Below are 19,098 nucleotides of genomic sequence, written 5' to 3' on the forward strand. Positions count from 1 at the left end.
CTTATCATATGATTCATTCAAAACTGCAGGAACTACAGATAATAGACCATAAAAAACAAGGTGGTGAACAATGGGAAAATCAGTATTCTCTTAGCTTCTTCCCAAACAGGCTTTTGACATACGTTGTGTCTCTCTTTTATGGATTTCTGTGGATGCTTTGACTCTTACGCATAAACTCAGTAATTCTGAGTTTGGGAAAAAGAAGTTAACACCATCAGTGTCATACCAACATTTCTGTAGCACATAAGTAGCTTTAGACAATCATAGCTGTCCTTTTCCTGATCACTCAAAAAGCAATACTGCATTCATGTATTGAACTGACTACTAGAACACAGATGGATCCTGTATGAGCAAACCCATGCTCTGCCCTGACGCTGGGATTATTTCACAGCCATTTACTAATGTACTACGGTTGCAGAGTAGGAACTCCACCTTCAAGAACAAACTTCCATATCCATTATGTTAAATAGAAAGAAAATGTTCATTATATTTCACCATGCTTGCCCATCATCTTGCCGTAAAATGATCAGGGAACAAAGTTGTCCCTTAAAACATTAGTAACTTAAGAATGCCTCTGAGGTTCCATTCTCCATGCCCTGTCATTCTGAAGGACATGTGTCCTTCTGTCATCATTTCTTTAACCCTTTGCTCCATTCCTTTATTCTCTATTGTGTTTAATTTTTGCAGTTCACCTTTTATTTATAAAAAATGCAATGGTTGGGCAAAGAGAGGAATTCTAGGACTAGGGAACAAGATCCCTCAGGGAATACTTTCTACTCCTAGACCAAGGCGTTTTTCCTTATGCGAGCCTTCTCTCAAAGGACACACAGTAATGAAGGTTGGATTCAACACTCCACCCTAAAGCAAGAAAACACCCTATCAAACACATTTCTGGGGAAAGGATGCTGTGTGCTGCAGGTCATCCTGTATGAAATCAGTATGAAAAGCACCTGGTTGTGGCACTCCTGTAGAGGAGCTTGAAAAAGAAGCACTCTTTTCTTCATTGGCAGACACAGAGTGACTTGTAAAAAGGTGGATATCGTTATATGAAAAATCTTCCAGGGTCTAGTCTACCATTGGTCTATTTTTACATTATGTAAAATGTGTATCTACTGGCAGCTTACAAACTCTCTCACCTTGCTGTCCTTTGGGACCTGGAAGTCCCGGGAATCCTTTGAGACCAACTGGTCCTACAGGGCCAGGTAAGCCAGGATCCCCTTTAACAAGCTGAAAAGCACCTGGTGGGCCTGGTGGGCCTTGTAAACCTGCCAAAATTAACAAAGGAAACAGGAATATATTTAGTATTGCACAATAAAATAATTAGAGAAAATGGTTATGTTCTATTACCATTTAAAGGTTCCAATAATGACAAAGCATTGATATTGATTTTTCAGAGGAAGAGGCAAATACAGTCTCTCTCTACCCAGTACTTAAATCTAATCTGAACATTCAGATGCTGGCATCATGTTACCTGTTTTCACAGAATCACAGAATCGCTGAGGTTGGAAGGGACCTCTGGAGATCATCTAGTCCAACCCCCCTGCTCAAGCAGGGTCACCTAGAGCACATTGCACAGGATTGCATCCAGGCAGCTTTTGAATATCTCCAGAGAAGGAGACTCCACCACCTCTCTGGGCAACCTGTTCCAGTGCTCTGTCACCCTCATAGTGAAAAAGTTTTTCCTCATGTTCAGATGGAAGTGTCTGTGTTTCAGTTTATGCCCGTTGCCTCGCGCCCTGTCACTCAGCACCACTGAAAAGAGTCTGGTCCCATCCTCTCGACACCCTCCCTTCAGATACTTGTACACGTTAATAAGATCTCCTCTCAGCCTTCTCTTCTCCAGGCTAAACAGGCCCAGCTCTCTCAGCCTTTCTTCATAAGAGAGATGCTCCAGTCCCCTAATCATCTTTGTGGCCCTTCGCTGGACTTGCTCCAGTAGTGCCACATCCCTCTTGTACTGGGGAGCCCAGAACTGGACACAGGACTCCAGATGTGGCCTCACCAGGGCTGAGTAGAGGGGGAGGATCACCTCCCTTGACCTTCTGGCAACACTCTTCCTGATGCACCCCAGGATACCATTGGCCTTCTTGGCCACAAGGGCACATTGCTGCCTCATGGTTAACTTGGTGCCCACCAGCACTCCCAGGTCCTTCTCCGCAGAGCTGCTTTCCAGCAGGTCAACCCCCAACCTGTACTGGTGCATGGGGTTATTCCTCCCCAGGTGCAGGACCCTGCACTTGCCTTTGTTGAACTTCATGAGGTTCCTCTCCGCCCACCTCTCCAGCCTGTCCAGGTCTCTCTGAATGGCAGCACAGCCCTCTGGCGTATCAGCCACTCCTCCCAGTTTTGTATCGTCAGCAAACTTGCTGAGGGTGCTCTCTGTCCCTTCATCCAGGTCATTGATGAAGAAGTTGAACAAGACTGGACCCAGGACTGACCCCTGGGGGACACCGCTAGCTACAGGCCTCCAACTAGACTCTGTGCCGCTGATCACAACTCTCTGAGCTCTGCCATTCAGCCAGTTCTCAATCCACCTCACTGTCCATTCATCTAGCCCCCACTTCCTGAGCTTGTCTATGAGGATGTTATGGGAGACAGTGTCAAAAGCCTTGCTGAAGTCAACACAGACAACATCCACTGCTCTCCCCTCATCTACCCAGCCAGTCATTCCATCATAGAAGGCTATCAGATTGGTTAAGCATGATTTCCCCTTGGTGAAGCCATGCTGACTACTCCTGATCACTTTCTTGTCCTCCACATGCTTGGAGATGGCCTCCAGGATGAGCTGCTCCATCACCTTTCCAGGGATGGAGGTGAGGCTGACTGGCCTGTAGTTCCCTGGGTCCTCCTTCTTGCCCTTTTTAAAGACTGGGGTGACATTGGCTTTCTTCCAGTCTTCAGGCACCTCTCCTGTCCTCCATGACCTTCCAAAGATGATGGAGAGTGGCTTAGCAATAATGTCCGCCAGCTCCCTCAGCACTCGTGGGTGCATCCCATCAGGGCCCATGGATTTGTGGGTGTCAAGTTTGCTTAAATGACCTCTAACCCACTCCTCCTCCACCAAGGGAAAGTCTTCCTTCCTCCAGACTTTCTCTCTTGCCTCCAGGATCTGGGGTTCCTGAGGGCTGGCCTGAGCAGTAAAGACTGAAGCAAAGAAGGCATTCAGTAACTCTGCCTTCTCTGCATCCTTCGTCACCAGGGCACCCACCCCATTCAGCAAAGGGCCCACATTTTCCCTAGTCTTCCTCTTGCTACTGATGTATTTGAAGAAGCCCTTCTTGCTGTCCTTGACATCTCTAGCCAGATTTAATTCCAAACAGGCCTTAGCCTTCCTCGTCGCATCCTTGCATACTCTGACAATGTTCCTATATTCCTCCCAAGTGGCCTGTCCCCCTTTCCATTTTCTGTATACTTCCTTCTTCTGGTTGAGTTTTGCCAGGAGCTCCTTGCTCATCCATGCAGGTCTCCTGCCTCCTTTGCTTGACTTCCTACTCATAGGGATGCACCGCTCTTGAGACTGGAGGAGGTGATGTTTGAATATTAACCGGCTCTCTTGAACGCCCCTTCCTTCTAGGGCCCTAACCCATGGGATTCCCCCAAGCAGGTCCCTGAAGAGGCCAAAGTTTGCTCTCCTGAAGTCCAGGGTTGCGATCCTACTTGGTGCCCTGCTGCCTCCTCGCAGGATCCTGAACTCCACGATCTCATGGTCACTGCAGCCAAGGCAGCCCCCGACCTTCACATCTTCCACCAGTCCTTCTTTGTTTGTTAGTACGAGGTCCAGCAGCACACCTCTCCTTGTTGGCTCCTCCACCACCTGTGTCAAGAAGTTGTCAGCAATGCTCTGCAGGAACCTCTGGGACTTTTTGTGCCTAGCTGTGTTGTCTTTCCAGCAGATATCAGGGTGGTTGAAGTCCCCCATGAGAACCAGGGCCTGGGATTGTGAGGCTACTTCCAGCTGTCTGTAGAAGGCCTCATCGACTTCCTCATCCTGATCAGGTGGCCTGTAGTAAACACCCACAACAGTGTCACCCATGCTAGCCTGCCCTTTGATCCTTACCCATAAGCTCTCGACTCGCTCTTCATCCACCCCTAGGCACAGCTCAATACATTCCAGTCGCTCTCTCACATAAAGAGCAACTCCACCACCTCGCTTTCCTGGCCTGTCTTTCCTAAAAAGCACGTAGCCATCCATGACAGCACTCCAGTCATGCGAGCTATCCCACCATGTCTCTGTAATGGCAATGAGATCACGGCCCTGCAACCGCACACATATCTCTAGTTCTTCCTGTCTGTTCCCCATGCTGCGTGCATTGGTGTACAGGCATTTCAGGGAGGTGATCGAGCATGCAGGTTTCCCAGGAGGGGTAAAAGAGGGTCCTCCATAGCCACATCCCATGCGCACTTCCCTGGCTGCATTCACCTGCTGGAGGCATCCTGACTTGAGCAGTCTTTTGCCAACTACCCTGGCACTATAACTCTCCCCTTCCCCCATCTTTCCTAGTTTAAAGCCCTCCTTACCAGGTTGGCCAACCTGTTGGCAAAGACCCGCGTGCCCCGCCTCATGAGGTGGATCCCATCTCTCGCCATCAGTTGTCGATCTTCAAACAGGGTCCCATGGTCGTAGAAACCAAAACCCTGTTGCCAACACCAGCAGCGCAGCCAGTCGTTAACCTGGAAAGTCCGTCTCCTCCTTCTCTCATCCATCCCCCTCACTGGCAGGACTGAGGAGAAGATGACCTGGGCTCCCAGACCCTTGACCACCATCCCCAGAGCTCTGAAATCCTGCTTGATGGTCTCCAGTTTGCCCTTGGTGTCATTGGCACCCACATGGAAGAGCAGCAGTGGGTAATAGTCCGAAGAATGGACGAGCCTAGGCAGTCTTTGCATGACATCTCTCACACGAGCCCCCGGCAGGCCACAAACCTCTCTAGACATGAGGTCAGGTTGGCAGATAGATGCCTCCGTCCCCTGCAGCAGGGAGTCCCCCACAACAATCACCCGCCGCTTTTTCCGGGCGTTCCGGCAGGGCACAGGGTCTGTTGTCCCAGGTACTTCCCTGGCAGCCATGTCCATCTCCTCCTCATCCTGGAGGGCACTAAACCTGTTCTTCAGCTTCAGGTCTTCAGGAGGAGTAGGAGCCTTTCTCCTCCCACGAGCAGTGACCAGTTTCCAGCCTTCTTCTACGGTGTTATGATGTACCGTTTCACACGGCACAGAGCCCTCTGGCAACTCCACTGCTGCAGGGGGTTGGGACTCCCGAAGCTGCACAGTCTCCGAGAATACCCTGTCTGTCTCTTGCTCATCTTCTCGGATGCTGCGCAGCCTACTGACCTCCTCCCGTAACTCCCTTACCTGACGACACAACTCGTCAACAGCAGCACACCTCCTGCAGGAGAGCTGGCTGCCAGCCCAGGCCTCCCGGAGAGGCCCCAAGCACTCCCTGCAGCCTGAGACCTGTAGAGCCGCATCTACTGTCAGAGGGTCAGTCTGGGTCCCAGCCTCTGACACAGCAACTCCAACAGCCGCTGGGGAACGCGCTGTGCGGCATGTCACGACCATACCTGAGGAAACCTACACCACAGGGAACAGAAACAAAGGTTCCTTCGCGCGCCCTTCTGCCTGAACTGCTGCTACCTTTTTACACTGTATAAAAGGAGGAGGGAGATAGCTATTGATTAGTCACAAATAACACTTTTAACAACAACAAAATTTGGGAAAAAAAGCACATTTATATTATTATATTATACCTTTAGATCCAGGAAGACCTTGGTCACCTCGCTCTCCTTTAAGACCTGGGAAGCCAGGAGATCCTTTTGGACCTGAAGTCAAAGGAAATCTTTGCATGAAAATTCAATAATTTCTTGGTTTGGAATGATGCATACAGAACAATCATATATGTTCCCATGATCATTTAAGGGCCATGACTTTATTCACAGAAGTAGTTTTCCACTGTTTGCAGGAGCAAGATGTGAACTGAAGACAAATTTCTCTTAAATATCTAAACCAGAATAATTAATTTTTTTCTATTAACAACTGCATTTTTTTATACTATAGTGTTTTCATGTATGTGATGTTGACGATAACAGTTATTTGGTCAGCAGTGATGATGAATGGAAGTTGTGAGTCCTCAAATATAGCTGTAACACTTGCTTCTCCCTCTCTCAAGAAAATTCTGAAGATTCTTGACTGGCAATGTCCAGATGATTGATTTTACACCCATCTTTTAAACCAAATGCACACTTACACTTGGCAAAGCAGGAGAACACGGAGGAGGCAAAAAATATTGGGAAAAAAACTTTTATACTTTTTGATGCAGCTTTCAATTTCCTCTTTCATTTACTTTGGAACATGGAGTTAACATTTTTTGAGAATTTTTTTTAAGAGGAGAAGGAGACAAAAAAGCCACCTTTGTCTACTTTGCATAAATATAACATATATTTTTTCTCACCTGGAACGCCTGGAACTCCTGGAGGTCCTAAATCACCCTTTTGACCAATATCTCCTGGTAAACCTGGACTACCCTGCATAAAAGAAAAAGTGAAGTTCAAGTTATCCTATACTATTATGATATCACTCTCAAATAGGCTGTGTAGTTTTGGAAACCTGTGAAGAATATTTTCAACATGAGAGACAAGACATTGAGTTTAAGGAATGGTCCTTCTCTACCATGATTAGGTGAGAAGGTTTTGTTACAGAAACAAGTTTCATACTTTGTTTGTACAAAACTACTTTTTGTCCTACAAAAATACTGCACCAAAAAAAGGTGTCTCGCTAACAACACAGCTAATAAAATGGTCTTCAACAACAAAACACAGTGTGATGAAAACCATCAGTAAGCACAAATATCAGCAAATAAAATACTCATTTCCGTGTACCCCCAGTAGACGGATGCTAGGTAGAAAATAAAATGTGGTAAATGTAAACCACAGCAGAGTTTAAAACTTCTACATTCACATGTGGAGTGAAATTAAATGTACTCAGTGATTCATAGACCATTGAAGATTCTGACTTTTCTACAGGGCTAAAATGCTCTAGGACTTAAATACTTCATATACAACACATGATCTTTCTTCTACCTTCACTATTATAAAAGAACTACTCCACTGAAATCAATTATAACAAGTTCATAATGCCTCACTTAAAGGAAAACCAAGCCCATATTTCAAAAGATGCTGTAAATAGTCACTTAACTGACTGCCAACATCCTTCTTTTGTCTGTTGCAGCTCATCTGCTAAAAGCTTTTAAGTAGAGCTTAGTTTTCCTGCTGACTAACTGCTAACCCAAGTCTAAAGCAATATGGCAGTGACAGTCCCCTATACAACATAATGTGGAACACAAGAGGAGGAAAGAAAGAAAATTCCTTTACTAAATAATTTACAAAATCCTTTGGCATTCCTATTCTTAAAAAACAAACAAATGAACAAACAGTTGTAGACTGGAATACCAAAATTTTAAAAGCTTTGGAATTTCCTATGTTATAGAAATTAAGCTCTCTACAGAAATACTTCAAATTCTTAAATTATTCTTAAATTATACTGGAATGTCATTCTGAAATTTACCACCTTCAAAGCTGTTATGATATGATGCTTTTAATGATCAAAAGACATAGCTAAGATCCAACGTCAAAACACTCAAGCAAATCCTTAATGTCTTTGGGAAGTGACTCCTGGGTGCAGGAAAGGATGCAGCTGGTCTCTGCATTATCAAGAATCTGGCCTTCTAAGTCCACTATCAGTATCCTGCATCTCACATCAGGACCTTCTCCCTGAGTCTCCCTTCTTCCTGCAGACTAAGAATTGTGTACAGGAACCTACCTCCTTTCTTATCCTTTCTTCCATATATTATTATTATTATTATTATTATTATTATTTTCTTAGTAGGAAAGAGGAAATTAAAAGTTAAAATGTAAAGTGCATTTTTCAGTGTGGAAAAAGAAGGCAGACATTCTGTGAGAAAGTATAGCAGATCAACTACTCCAGATGACTGTCCTATTTTACCTCACTCTCCCCAGTACACAAAAAAGGGACCACTTTAGATGAATAATTTATGACAATGTATTAATAGCATTACCTGTTTGTATTTCTAAAACAACAGCTATATTACATCACTGACAGTACTGAAAGTGCACTTTATTTGAGAGGTTTCATATCATACCCAAACAGTTCAGGTATTTTCAGAAAGCAATTTATTGTGAAATATGCAACCTTTAAAATTAACTACTAATGCATTTGCAGGATTTATAGATGTGCTGCAGGCATCCTGCACTGTTAATACACTGTAAATTATATTGTTGGTGTTGTGTGTTACCACTCACTATCTATAAATTTCTAAAAAGTTCATTAGCTCACTGGGGCTTATTGGTAGGTAGCCTTTAAAAAGAGAGAATTGAAATGTTTTGAAACTGACTTTACATCATCAGCAGTGAGTCCAAAGGGACTTTGAGCATTAAGTATCATTATTTTGAAAGACAAATATCTATGATTAATATATCCATTAACTAGAAGAACCAGTGCTTGAGTGACTCTGGAGAGTGTATGGAAGTAACTTACAGGCAAGCCCTGGAATCCTGGGTCACCTTTGACTCCCGGACCCCCAGGGGTCCCAGGCCAGCCATCGCTCCCCTGTTCTCCTTTGGCCCCTTTAAGTCCTGGGGGTCCTGGTGGCCCTGTTGGACCTGGTAAACCTATAAACCAGAAGGATGAGACAGGATTTAGTGGCAAATTTTTTCTTCTATAGAAGAGCAGTACCTTGTGGAGGACCAGCTGGCTCAAACTAAAGATGGGCAGAACCAAAGTAATTACCGTAACAGTGTTTCAAGAAAATATATAGGAGAATCTGTTGCAGGGAGGTGCATAGGAATCCCTTTCTGACTGGACTTTTACCATTTATTACTATTGGCTTGATGGAAAATGACGCAGGGATTTCTGCATGCACAGAGCAAATGCACTGTATGTTCTCATGTGAACATGCTACAAACATATTGTATCTCTGCTCTGCTTTCGTCACCCCTAGCACAGTGCCACTGCCAAGTTAAGGCCACACTGGACCATTTTTAAATACATCAAGACTCTAGAAAATAGCAACATCAAGCCATGGCTGTCCAAAAACAGTAAATAAAGCCCAGAGAGAAACACACTGAAACAGGAGGCAAACTTCTCAATGTCAGGGAGACTCTGGACAAAATCAACTGCCAGAAGACATAAAATCAGTATATTCTAGGACACAATGCCAAACTATCCATGAAGAAAAAGCTTTCTCTGATCTCTGAGAAGAGAGGATAAGCAAGAACATGCAATATTGATTATATTATTAATCAATTTAGATGAGCTTTGATTAACAGCAGTACCTTAATTCTAAAGATAAAGAATTACCTGGAAGGCCAGGTTGGCCTTGGGGTCCTCTGTCTCCCTTAGGTCCCTCCATCGCACTTCCCGGTAGTCCAGGAAGACCTTGGCTGCCTTTAGGGCCTGGTGGACCTGCATATCCTGGTTCTCCTTTCAGACCTGGGATCCCTGGACTCCCTGGGGATCCTGGAAAACCCACGTCACCTTTTGCACCTAAGATGTGAAACAACCCCCAAAACATGATTAGAGAAAGGATCACCATCACCAAAACCTTCTGCCTTATTATTCACCCACAGTAAGCTTTAATCCTTAAGAAAATACTGATCTTGCCTATATATTCAGAAACAAATGCAATTCTTTTGGAAAACTATTATTCTCACTCTGTGACATAAAGCAAGAGGAAAAGAATAGTCCAACTGATAAATCTTTTGTGAGTTAAGCTGATCACCTGGGTATTTTCATTCACTGCAAAAATGGATGAACATTCAACATCTTTCTATCAGCCTTTTCCCAAGGAACAAAGCCCCCAAATCCTTGCTCCATTACAACTATCATTGTCACATCCGAATAATGGATGTTTTACCTGAGTAAGCACAACAGGGCTTGTTCCTGGAGAAAAAGGGAATATATTTACTAAGATCTAGATTTAAACACTTAGTACTTATTTTCAAGCTTGTACAAATAGCAAACTTTTACAATTTAGTTGAACTTTATATCATGACTGAGCAAAAAGAATACAGATTACCTAGTATGAGAAAGAATAATAAAAGAAATAGAAGGTAAAAACCACACTTTCCCTGCTTTTTGCTTAAACAAAACCAGGCCTTTAAATTCTGGACTCTCTTTTTGGAACTACAATACTTTTGGAATGCAAATGATGTGAGTTAAATATCTCTTTACTCTAAAATCAAGTATTTTAAAAAGAGCTGTGCTGACAAAATGAGATGCGTAGAGTGGTAAAAATGCTCTCATAATCTAGCATTTTACATACATTATTGAGCTATATTTAGAAAATTTGCTTATTAAAATAATTCTCTAACTTTACAACTTTCTCAGCAATTTCATGACTGTTAATTATTCTAAGAGGATAAATAAAAGATATTCTAAAATTCTGGTTCATCACTTTTGATTGTCCACAGGAGTCTCCCGAATTTAAAGAACAAATGAGTGCAGTGAGGACACCGACATTTCAAGCTATATAAGCTCACCAAAAACTGTCATATCATACTAATTCTATAGGTGGACTAGTTGAATCATTTTTGTTTTCTGGATGCTTAAAATTGAAACTCCTTTAATTGAATATAATGTCCTTTATCAGTAGCAGTTTGATGTATCTTCAGTACTGTATCTATTGTACTCTACTCTCTAGGAAATACCTACTTCATAAAATGGAGCATGGTGCATACAGACACCTTGAGCAAGCTCTGGCTTGAGCCAATCAAGACATTCTCACAGCATAGTATAGTGACACACTTTGTGAAGCACAAAACTGGTCTTGAAACTGTAATAACTATGTGCCTGTGCCCAAGCTAGTAAGTTCTGAGTCCAGGAAAAGAATGTTTTCAGTAAGACCTCCTTTGATCTCTGCTACTTTTGGCATCTCTGCACCATGCTCCTGTGCAGTTTAGACATGCTCTACTGAGCTATAAAGAGTAACAGTTTTAGCAGTGAATATGATTTCCATTTGCACTGCACAACAGACTCAGGTAAATTAATTACTGCAGTACTCTGGCCACAAAATCACTATCTTTAGCTATCTAGTGCATGGAGCCTCACTAGACTTTGATTTTGCAAAATTAGTAGGGAAACAGAAATATTTGGAATTCAAAAGCACAGCACACAAATAGGGGAGTTATTTATATTACCTCATCACAGCAGAGCTTGCAGTAAATTCCACACTAAGAATAATTACCTATGTTAGGGCATATCTAATTCATGTCCAAGATGCTGCCACTGTAACAGAAATTAGTATTTGAGCCTCTCAGAGTTTCTGCCTGCTATGAAAAGGTATAGCAGGTAAAAGAATGATGTAGAAAGTATGTCTGAATTACAGAATTATGTTTAAGCATGTTGGGAGGGAGGTTAGCTGCTTGTTTAAAAAGGTGTTTTACCTTTATCTCCCTTTGCACCCGGAAATCCTGGAAGTCCTCTACCAGGAAGACCTATAATATAGAGGTAGCAAAAATGAGAAGACAGGCCAGTAGTTACATTTAAGCTGTAATGAGCAAAACTCTATTAGGAAAATACAAAATCTAAATAAATGGTCTAAGCAAGAGCTCTTTAGGGCAGGGACTGTCTTCATTATGTATTGGCATTGTATCTAGCACAATGGGTCCGGTATGACTGAAAACCCTACCCTAAGAAAAAACAAGCCCACTCCATTATTTCACAGCCAACTTGCAAAGGGAAACACATTCCAAAATATGCCAATCCTTTAAAGTATTGCCAGCTTTTGCAAAAGAAATTCTTTCAAGATTATACTGATTAAGCACAGTTTTTGCTCATCAAAATGCTCAGCTTTATAATGATGGATGACAGTCAGTAGTTTGCAAGACACTCTATTAATTTCATTTTGTAATGTTCCAGTCCAAAGTACCTCAAAACCAGCAAATCCTTCTCCCAGCAAAACCCTCTCTGTGCATTTTTGTACCACATAAATGTAACATGACAGTCACAGTACCTTGTTCACCCTTTGCACCAGCTGCACCAGGAATCCCATCATAACCTGGTTCACCTTTCTGTCCAATGGAACCAACAGGACCCGGAAGACCCGGTTCACCTGAAAAATCATTGCCATTTTCATTTCAGCTATGAATCATCAGACTTTTTTTTTTACACGTTTTTCCCTAAAGAAAAGCTTAACTTAGGCTTTTGCTCCCACAGATGTCAAGGAACTACTGCATAATGACTGCAGTCTGGCTTTTCTCTGATGTTACTTCTAAATTACATCAGTGTGAGATGGGGCTTAAGCATTGCGGATTTTGCATAGGCTAGTAATCATGAATCTCAGTGAGGTTAGAGGGTAGGAAATCCAGCAAAGCCTCATGAACAGCACAGCCTGTGTCCAACGAGATGATGTGTCCAGCAGCCAGTAAACTAACACAAGGTACACAAGGGTACAAAATGCTGTTATAGCCATGACAGCAGCGGAGCTACTTTCCTCCCTATCCCATTCACTCTTTAACATCCATGTAATGATGCTAAATGTGGTGATTCAGGTTTGAGTCTCATGGATCAACATTACTGGTTTTAAATGCAATCAAAACCAACATAACTAATGGCTACAGCAATAACAAGTCTTGTTGAAGATGGTAAAACCTCTTCTACAAATAGGGCAAAAGAAGTACTAGCCCCGCACAACACTGACTCAGATTTACCTGAGAAACAGCAGAATGTTTTTTCACTTGAGAAATGAACAAGCATAACAAGGTATATTCAAGCCAAAATGAATCTAGGAGGCCACAGTATTTGTTTTAGCCACCACTCAGTAGTGAAGAGTACTTTAAGAAGCATTTGGTGTTTTATGTCTCTTTTCTACCTGGTTCTCCTTTTAAACCTGGAATGCCACTTAAGCCAGGAAGTCCTTTTTCACCCTTTTCTCCATGGCGACCTGGGCTTCCTAAAGAAAGCAGGAAGATATGGGTTTACATGCTGGATATTTGGTATAAGTCTGTTATTAATTTTTCATTGCAATTTATTTTTTTACTGAAGCATAAACACTTGCCTGGAAATCCTGCCATGCCAGGGGATCCTTTGGGACCTGGGGAACCCGGCATTCCTGGAAGTCCTGCGCTACCTTTTTCACCCTTCTCTCCAGATAAGCCTGGACTACCTGTTCTTCCCGGTTCTCCCTAGAAGAAGTAGCACACATTAAAAAATCCACATATTAGTGCTGAAACAGCATTTTGTGTCTGCAACAGTAGGTGTCACCTCCCCTTATCCATCAGATTTATAAAGAATTTAATTCTTTTTTCATTTAGAATCAAAGTAATTTAGGATTAAATTTAGCCTTAAATTCCATTATCAGAAATATTGGCTTTTCTAGCAATTGCTCAATAACATCTAACTATATATGAGAATGAGAAGTCTTCTATGCATTTTTCTGAAGGTTTTTACAAAGGCTTTTCCAAACTGGCTTCATAAATTATTTATTACATTTAATCATCTTCAAAAAAAAAAAATCTTTTTTAAGTCTTCAGCAAATTTGCTACCAGATTAATAAGTTTTATTTTTATAATTTTTTACTTATAAATTCAGGATTACTGTCATGGTACGACTAGGAAAAGGAATGTGAAACAAATGAGAATCCTATTAGAATACTATCAGAGATGGAATTAACTTTATAGACAGTATTAATACAGTTCTCTTTTCTGTAATGTCTGAGCATTTTGTAGTCTTTTTCGTCTTCCCAATATCTCTGTAAAAATACAGAAACAATATTTCAGTGTGATAATTTGCTCCGTTTGTAAAAAGTCTTTTTCACTGTATTTACTTAGCATTTTTAAGAGTTCTTCCCTTCCTCACATTTCCAGCAATGTAAATTAGTCTATTCTGAAAAGACAGGATAAATCAAAGCCCTGGAGAAAATGCTGCCACCAAACAGAATGCATCTAAGACTGTGCACATGCATGCAGTTCAAGCTTCTCTTCAGGTATTTAAACCAGCCTAACAGAAAATATAACAAAATAGTTTAATGGCCAAAGCATCTTCTAGAATCAGGTACTCTCTAGAGATAAGACAATTTTATCCTTAGGGGTCTAAATACCTTCTCACCAGGAGATCCTGGAAAGCCAATTCCAGGAAAACCTGCTGCTCCTTTGTCTCCTTTTTCACCTTTTTGGCCAGGGAACCCTGGTGTGCCTGGTGAACCTGGAATTCCCGGCAGACCTTTTTCTCCAGGTGTTCCTAGTAAGAAAAAAGAAAAATGGGTGCATCAGAGCTAGTGGTAACTTAGCAGTGTTGAAAATGCTTTTTAGTGCTGTCTTAGCTACTCAGAGCTAGAAAAAACAATATAACTCACTACAACAGGAAGTAATTTAACTTTTGAGATTCACCCCCTAAATGGCACTCTTTACAGGAAGACAAGCTTTCCAGATAAAAGAAGGTGGTAATCTTGGATTCTTAGAAAACAGAGGTGTTGCTAAAAATATGCTTTGAATAAAAGTATGTGCTAATTTGAACAACTTCTAAGAGGAATACAGTGACAAAGGTATTTTGCTGCAGCAGATCTTCTGTCCCTCTTTACCACCTGTCTTTGATTTCCTAAATATGCTAGGCACAAGGTCATCTGAATGAAGACAAAGTCTCCACATTGAAATGGAGGTTCTTCTCATTCTATTCTTTATTTCCTCTGTCCCCAACAGCACTCTTCCAAGAGCACTAGAGTTTGTAGTTAACACGTGATATATAGGAACTCACCAAATTATTCAGAAGGGAGAAAGTACACAAGAAGCTTAATGCAGTTCCCACACTGGCACAAAGAGACAGACAGACAGGCAGGCAGATATCACCTGAAAAACCGCTTGCTTGCACCATATACACAGATTATATATATGGGCCTTCTTCTAGATGTCCAAAGTACCTTTTTACACCTGACTGCAGAATTCACAAATTTAGGAAAACATTTTATGTGATTTATTTGGATATCATAGTAGGATTGAAATAGCAATGTCCCCAAAGCCCTAATTTCAGGTACTGCAAACCGCACAACACTGTCAGAGAGCTACACCAACAAATACTCCATAAAGTCTCTCATAATGCTCCACATTAACTTGAGGAAAGCTAAAATAAAAAATTCCCAGCTCTCAGTACCTGGCAAACCCATTTCACCAACTGATCCTTTTTGTCCTGGAATTCCTGGATCTCCTGGGTACCCCGGGGGCCCTTGATCACCTTTTGGTCCTATGGACAGTGGGGAAATTTAAAGTCCCATTAGTTACCATGGTTGAAAACACCTCACAAACATTCCTTCTGTTGATAGCTTCAGGCCTACCTGGATGACCTGGAGTACCAGGTTCACCATCCTTCCCTGGAATTCCTGGTTGTCCATACTCCCCACGTAACCCTTTTTCTCCTGTTGCTCCATGGTCCCCTAGACACCAAGAACACAAAAGTGGTGAGATGAATTTTATCAAATTTTATTGTAATGCAGTGTAATTGGAGACTCCTTCTAGTTAAATTTTTATCCGTTGCTTCTCTTTACCGAACAATGGATGAGTTCAAGCTTCATACATTGTACCACAGCACTGCAAAGACTTGAGCAGAACACCAGCTTTCCAGTCACTAAAACCAGTGTTGAAGTAAGACTGCAAACTACTACAATTCTGCAGTTGTCTGTGCAAATTACAAGGCAAGTTGCCTCTTTGAAAGAAACTCAATGCATTGAAAATGATGCATGTGTTTGAGTTAGATTAATTAGCTGCTTTTGAAGTGCCAGACAATATCAAGTGTTAACAGAAATGACTGATTTGATTGTTTTGCTAAGCAGCTACCAGGGAATATGTGCATGAACAACCAGTTCACAGGCAGAAATTTGGTGAATCCCAAGTTCTCTTTAATGTTAAAGCATCTTCATCATTCCAGAAGGCTCCATCTGTGGCATGCCTCTTGTCCAGCTGTAATATCCAAGTTTTTCAGTCATAACTCCTTCTGTTAGTGTTGCATCTAGATGCTGAACAATAGGTTACTGAAGACAGTTAGCTGAATGTTTATAAGAGGATTTGTTCCAAAAAATCTCCAAATGTCCAGAAACCAAAATTTTTCATTAAACATCAATGACAATTTTCCACAAAAAAATATGGTGCCTTTTCTACAGGGTTTATATTTTAGAAGCTTTTTAAAACATTACTGTGATATTCATGCCTAGAGAGATGAAGGCAGTTAGCAGAACCGGAAAGTTCTGGAATATAGCTAGATTAATTTTTCTCTATAGCTGCTGAGTATCCTTGGGGTAAAGAGGATGAGATGGGGAGAACACGGGCAGAAGTCTGCAGGTCGGGGTCTGCTTCGAACCTAGCCTTCAGGACTGTGTGAGCCAGGCTAACCTGCAGGTTGTGTGTGCTCAGGAGAGGACAGGGAGGTCACACATGTTTGCAAGCAAACGTTATTAGTGCTGGAGAGGTAAAGGAGCTAGATACCAAAGAAATTAACCAGTTGAATTTGTCAGCATAGGCTTCTTTTTTTTTTTTTTGTGTATGTGTGACCAGTGTGCCTAACTTTGATTTCTTTAAAGGAAATAAAACTAATTGTCAACCAGTCAGTCTACGGGCCACTAGTAGGTAAGAAAGGGATGAAAAACAGCCTATATGCATTTGTCTTAAGGCTTTTCACACCACCACATATATCAAGATCATAAATAAATGAGAAAAATACAATCTAGATTAAATCATTACAGGTAGGGACCCTCACCAACTACAAAAGTGCTCTCAGAAACTGCATCTCAGCTTAGGGATGGATGCACTCCTCAGTGTCTCTCCTCCCCGCGTGCTCCTGCCCTCTCTCATAGTCCCTGGCCCTGGGTTGTCCAAACTGGGAGATACTTCCTACCCACCTGCCTAGGTTTCTTTGAGACCAAACCAGGACACACAGGCCTACACTTCGTTCTGACAAGTAGTCCAGGACCTGGACAAAATGGATATCTAGACCAGGAAACTCTCCTGTTCCCACAGTTTAAATTCAGTGAAATGTAGTTATCGGTGATTCTCTGTCACTAGCAAGGAATCCCAAGTGTTCTGTCCTATGCCCAACAGAGAATAAACTGATAAAATCTATGGATGGCACTAAACTGGGAAGTGTTGAAAGGAGAACAGGATTAGACTGCAGAAAGACTTTCACGAATTGGTGAGAAGGCCAGAAATCAACAGTATGAAATTCAAAAAGTGGAATACACTACATATTTGGGAAGGAGAAGTCAAAAGTATGAATGCAAAATAAAGAACAACTGCATAGGCAGAAGTCCACAAGAAAAGGACCAAGGATTATAGCTAATCACAAACTGAGAAGGATATTGTTTCAAAAAAGACAAATCTCATTCTAGCAGGGCCTGAGTTGGAGTACTTCCCTTGTTTCAGTGGAGTGCGCTCTAACAAGGATGCAGCCAAACTGGGGAGAATTCAGAAAAGGTAACAAGAAGGATAATGATTTCAGAAAATACAATACACAATGAATGGCTGATGGATTTGGATTAGGGAAATGGAAGACTACATGACCTCACTGGGTTCCTTTCAGCCCTACACTTCTATCTTTATGAAAAATCAGTTACCATTTATTCAAAAACTCAGTCATTGTTGTGTGAAAATATAAAACTGTCAAAATGTAAAATGTCACTTTTTCATGAAAAAGCAAATTGTAATAAAAAAGGACAAATAATAAAAATATATAGAAATAAACTGGTTTTCTTCTTTCAAAAGAAAAACAGGGGAGACAAAGCTCTTAACTAAATTTTCATACAATAGTGCAAAAGTATCTAAGAAGAACACACTGTCTGAAAAAAATTAATATCCTCACCACCATTAAGTTTCTAAATAGAAACTGACTGCCATTCTCCTGTACATTTCAAGATATTTCAAATCTTAAAAAATTAATCTTTAGGTATGAGTGTCATACATGTGACTCTCTTCTGAAATTTCTTCAGGTCCTAAAGAATCATCTGTGTGCCAAAAAAGCTGTCCACTTGTTCTTACGATATCTGTTGGTCTTCAGAGCAACAACAGTATTTCCACCATACATGAAAGGCAGCTTTTCTCTTCCAGAAAGTTCTAATTGCTACTTTTAAAGTTTCTTCTCTTTTGAGAGAGTCTTCTGATGCAAGAGAGAAAAACGGATTTTAAAATGGGAAATTGAATTTCTTCATTTAAACCAGAACCCTTTGTGTTTGTGATTGATCTTTGTGTTTATGGAGCTGAAGGAGCCTGGGAAAATATCTGGATTTGTTGTGTGAAGTTCTTTAATCTTGTTCTTTTAAAAGCTGTTTTCTAAAACCAAGGTATAACTGAAGTCAAAGCACTGCTTCTCATTAGTATATTACCACTAATTACACTTATACATAGTTAGAGACTAAAGTTACCTTTTTCTCCTTGGTCTCCCTTTTGGCCTTTGAGACTAACCATGTCCATGCCATCCATGCTTCCAGGTTTTCCCGGGAGACCTACTTCACCTTTATCTCCCTTGACACCAGGATCACCTTGAGGTCCAATTACTCCTTTGAAACCTGGGCTACCTATAAGAGAATAGCACAGAACATTACAGTGGCATATAAAACTTTGCAAAAATATTTAGTAGACATTAACAAATGAAATTAGCTATTTATTCAAACTCTGAGCATGGCATACCATGGTCTGGAGCATCTCATTTATCTCATATAAAGTTTTTTTTAGATCAGGAATTCACAATAGCTCTACCAAAAAATGTGAATCTTTTTTTCCACTTCACACACATTAGTTTTAGGCCCTCCAAAAACAATAGGGATAGGAAGCAGCTTCCCTCCATCAGATATATCAAGCTGAATTTTCACATGGGAGAACTTCATTACAGAAAAATAATGCTATAGATGCTATAAGATGATGATCTTTCTAAAGCCTTTTAAACTGGCTATCTTTAACTATCCAAAAGAGTTCAAATAGAGGGCACTATACGAAGGGTTTAATTAAGTCCTTCCTGCTGGCTTTTTATAACTTCAAATATTCTATTTCTGGGAGTAATATCTAAAGCATCCTTTGACCTAGCAAACCCTTGTTTTGTTGAAAAATGGAGCAA

The 19,098-nt window shown here is 41.3% G+C and overlaps 1 protein-coding gene across 1 annotated transcript in view; it reads right to left on the bottom strand.

Moving 5' to 3' along the window:
• COL4A1 (collagen type IV alpha 1 chain) overlaps positions 1–19,098 on the bottom strand; it is a 135,267-nt gene that overhangs the window by 12,801 nt on the left and 103,368 nt on the right. Inside the window, exons 34-46 of the mRNA XM_067293915.1 lie at positions 18,410–18,562; positions 15,338–15,436; positions 15,157–15,246; positions 14,111–14,250; positions 13,070–13,196; positions 12,884–12,964; positions 12,026–12,124; positions 11,457–11,507; positions 9,373–9,558; positions 8,551–8,684; positions 6,449–6,521; positions 5,748–5,819; positions 1,137–1,265 (exon numbers count right to left, since the gene is read on the bottom strand). Of these exons, the coding sequence (XP_067150016.1) occupies positions 1,137–1,265; positions 5,748–5,819; positions 6,449–6,521; positions 8,551–8,684; positions 9,373–9,558; positions 11,457–11,507; positions 12,026–12,124; positions 12,884–12,964; positions 13,070–13,196; positions 14,111–14,250; positions 15,157–15,246; positions 15,338–15,436; positions 18,410–18,562 (1,434 nt within the window). The remainder of the gene's footprint in view (positions 1–1,136; positions 1,266–5,747; positions 5,820–6,448; positions 6,522–8,550; positions 8,685–9,372; positions 9,559–11,456; positions 11,508–12,025; positions 12,125–12,883; positions 12,965–13,069; positions 13,197–14,110; positions 14,251–15,156; positions 15,247–15,337; positions 15,437–18,409; positions 18,563–19,098) is intronic.

The sequence above is a fragment of the Apteryx mantelli genome, chromosome 1 (genome assembly GCF_036417845.1).
Source record: "Apteryx mantelli isolate bAptMan1 chromosome 1, bAptMan1.hap1, whole genome shotgun sequence".
NCBI classification, from domain to species: domain Eukaryota; kingdom Metazoa; phylum Chordata; class Aves; order Apterygiformes; family Apterygidae; genus Apteryx; species Apteryx mantelli.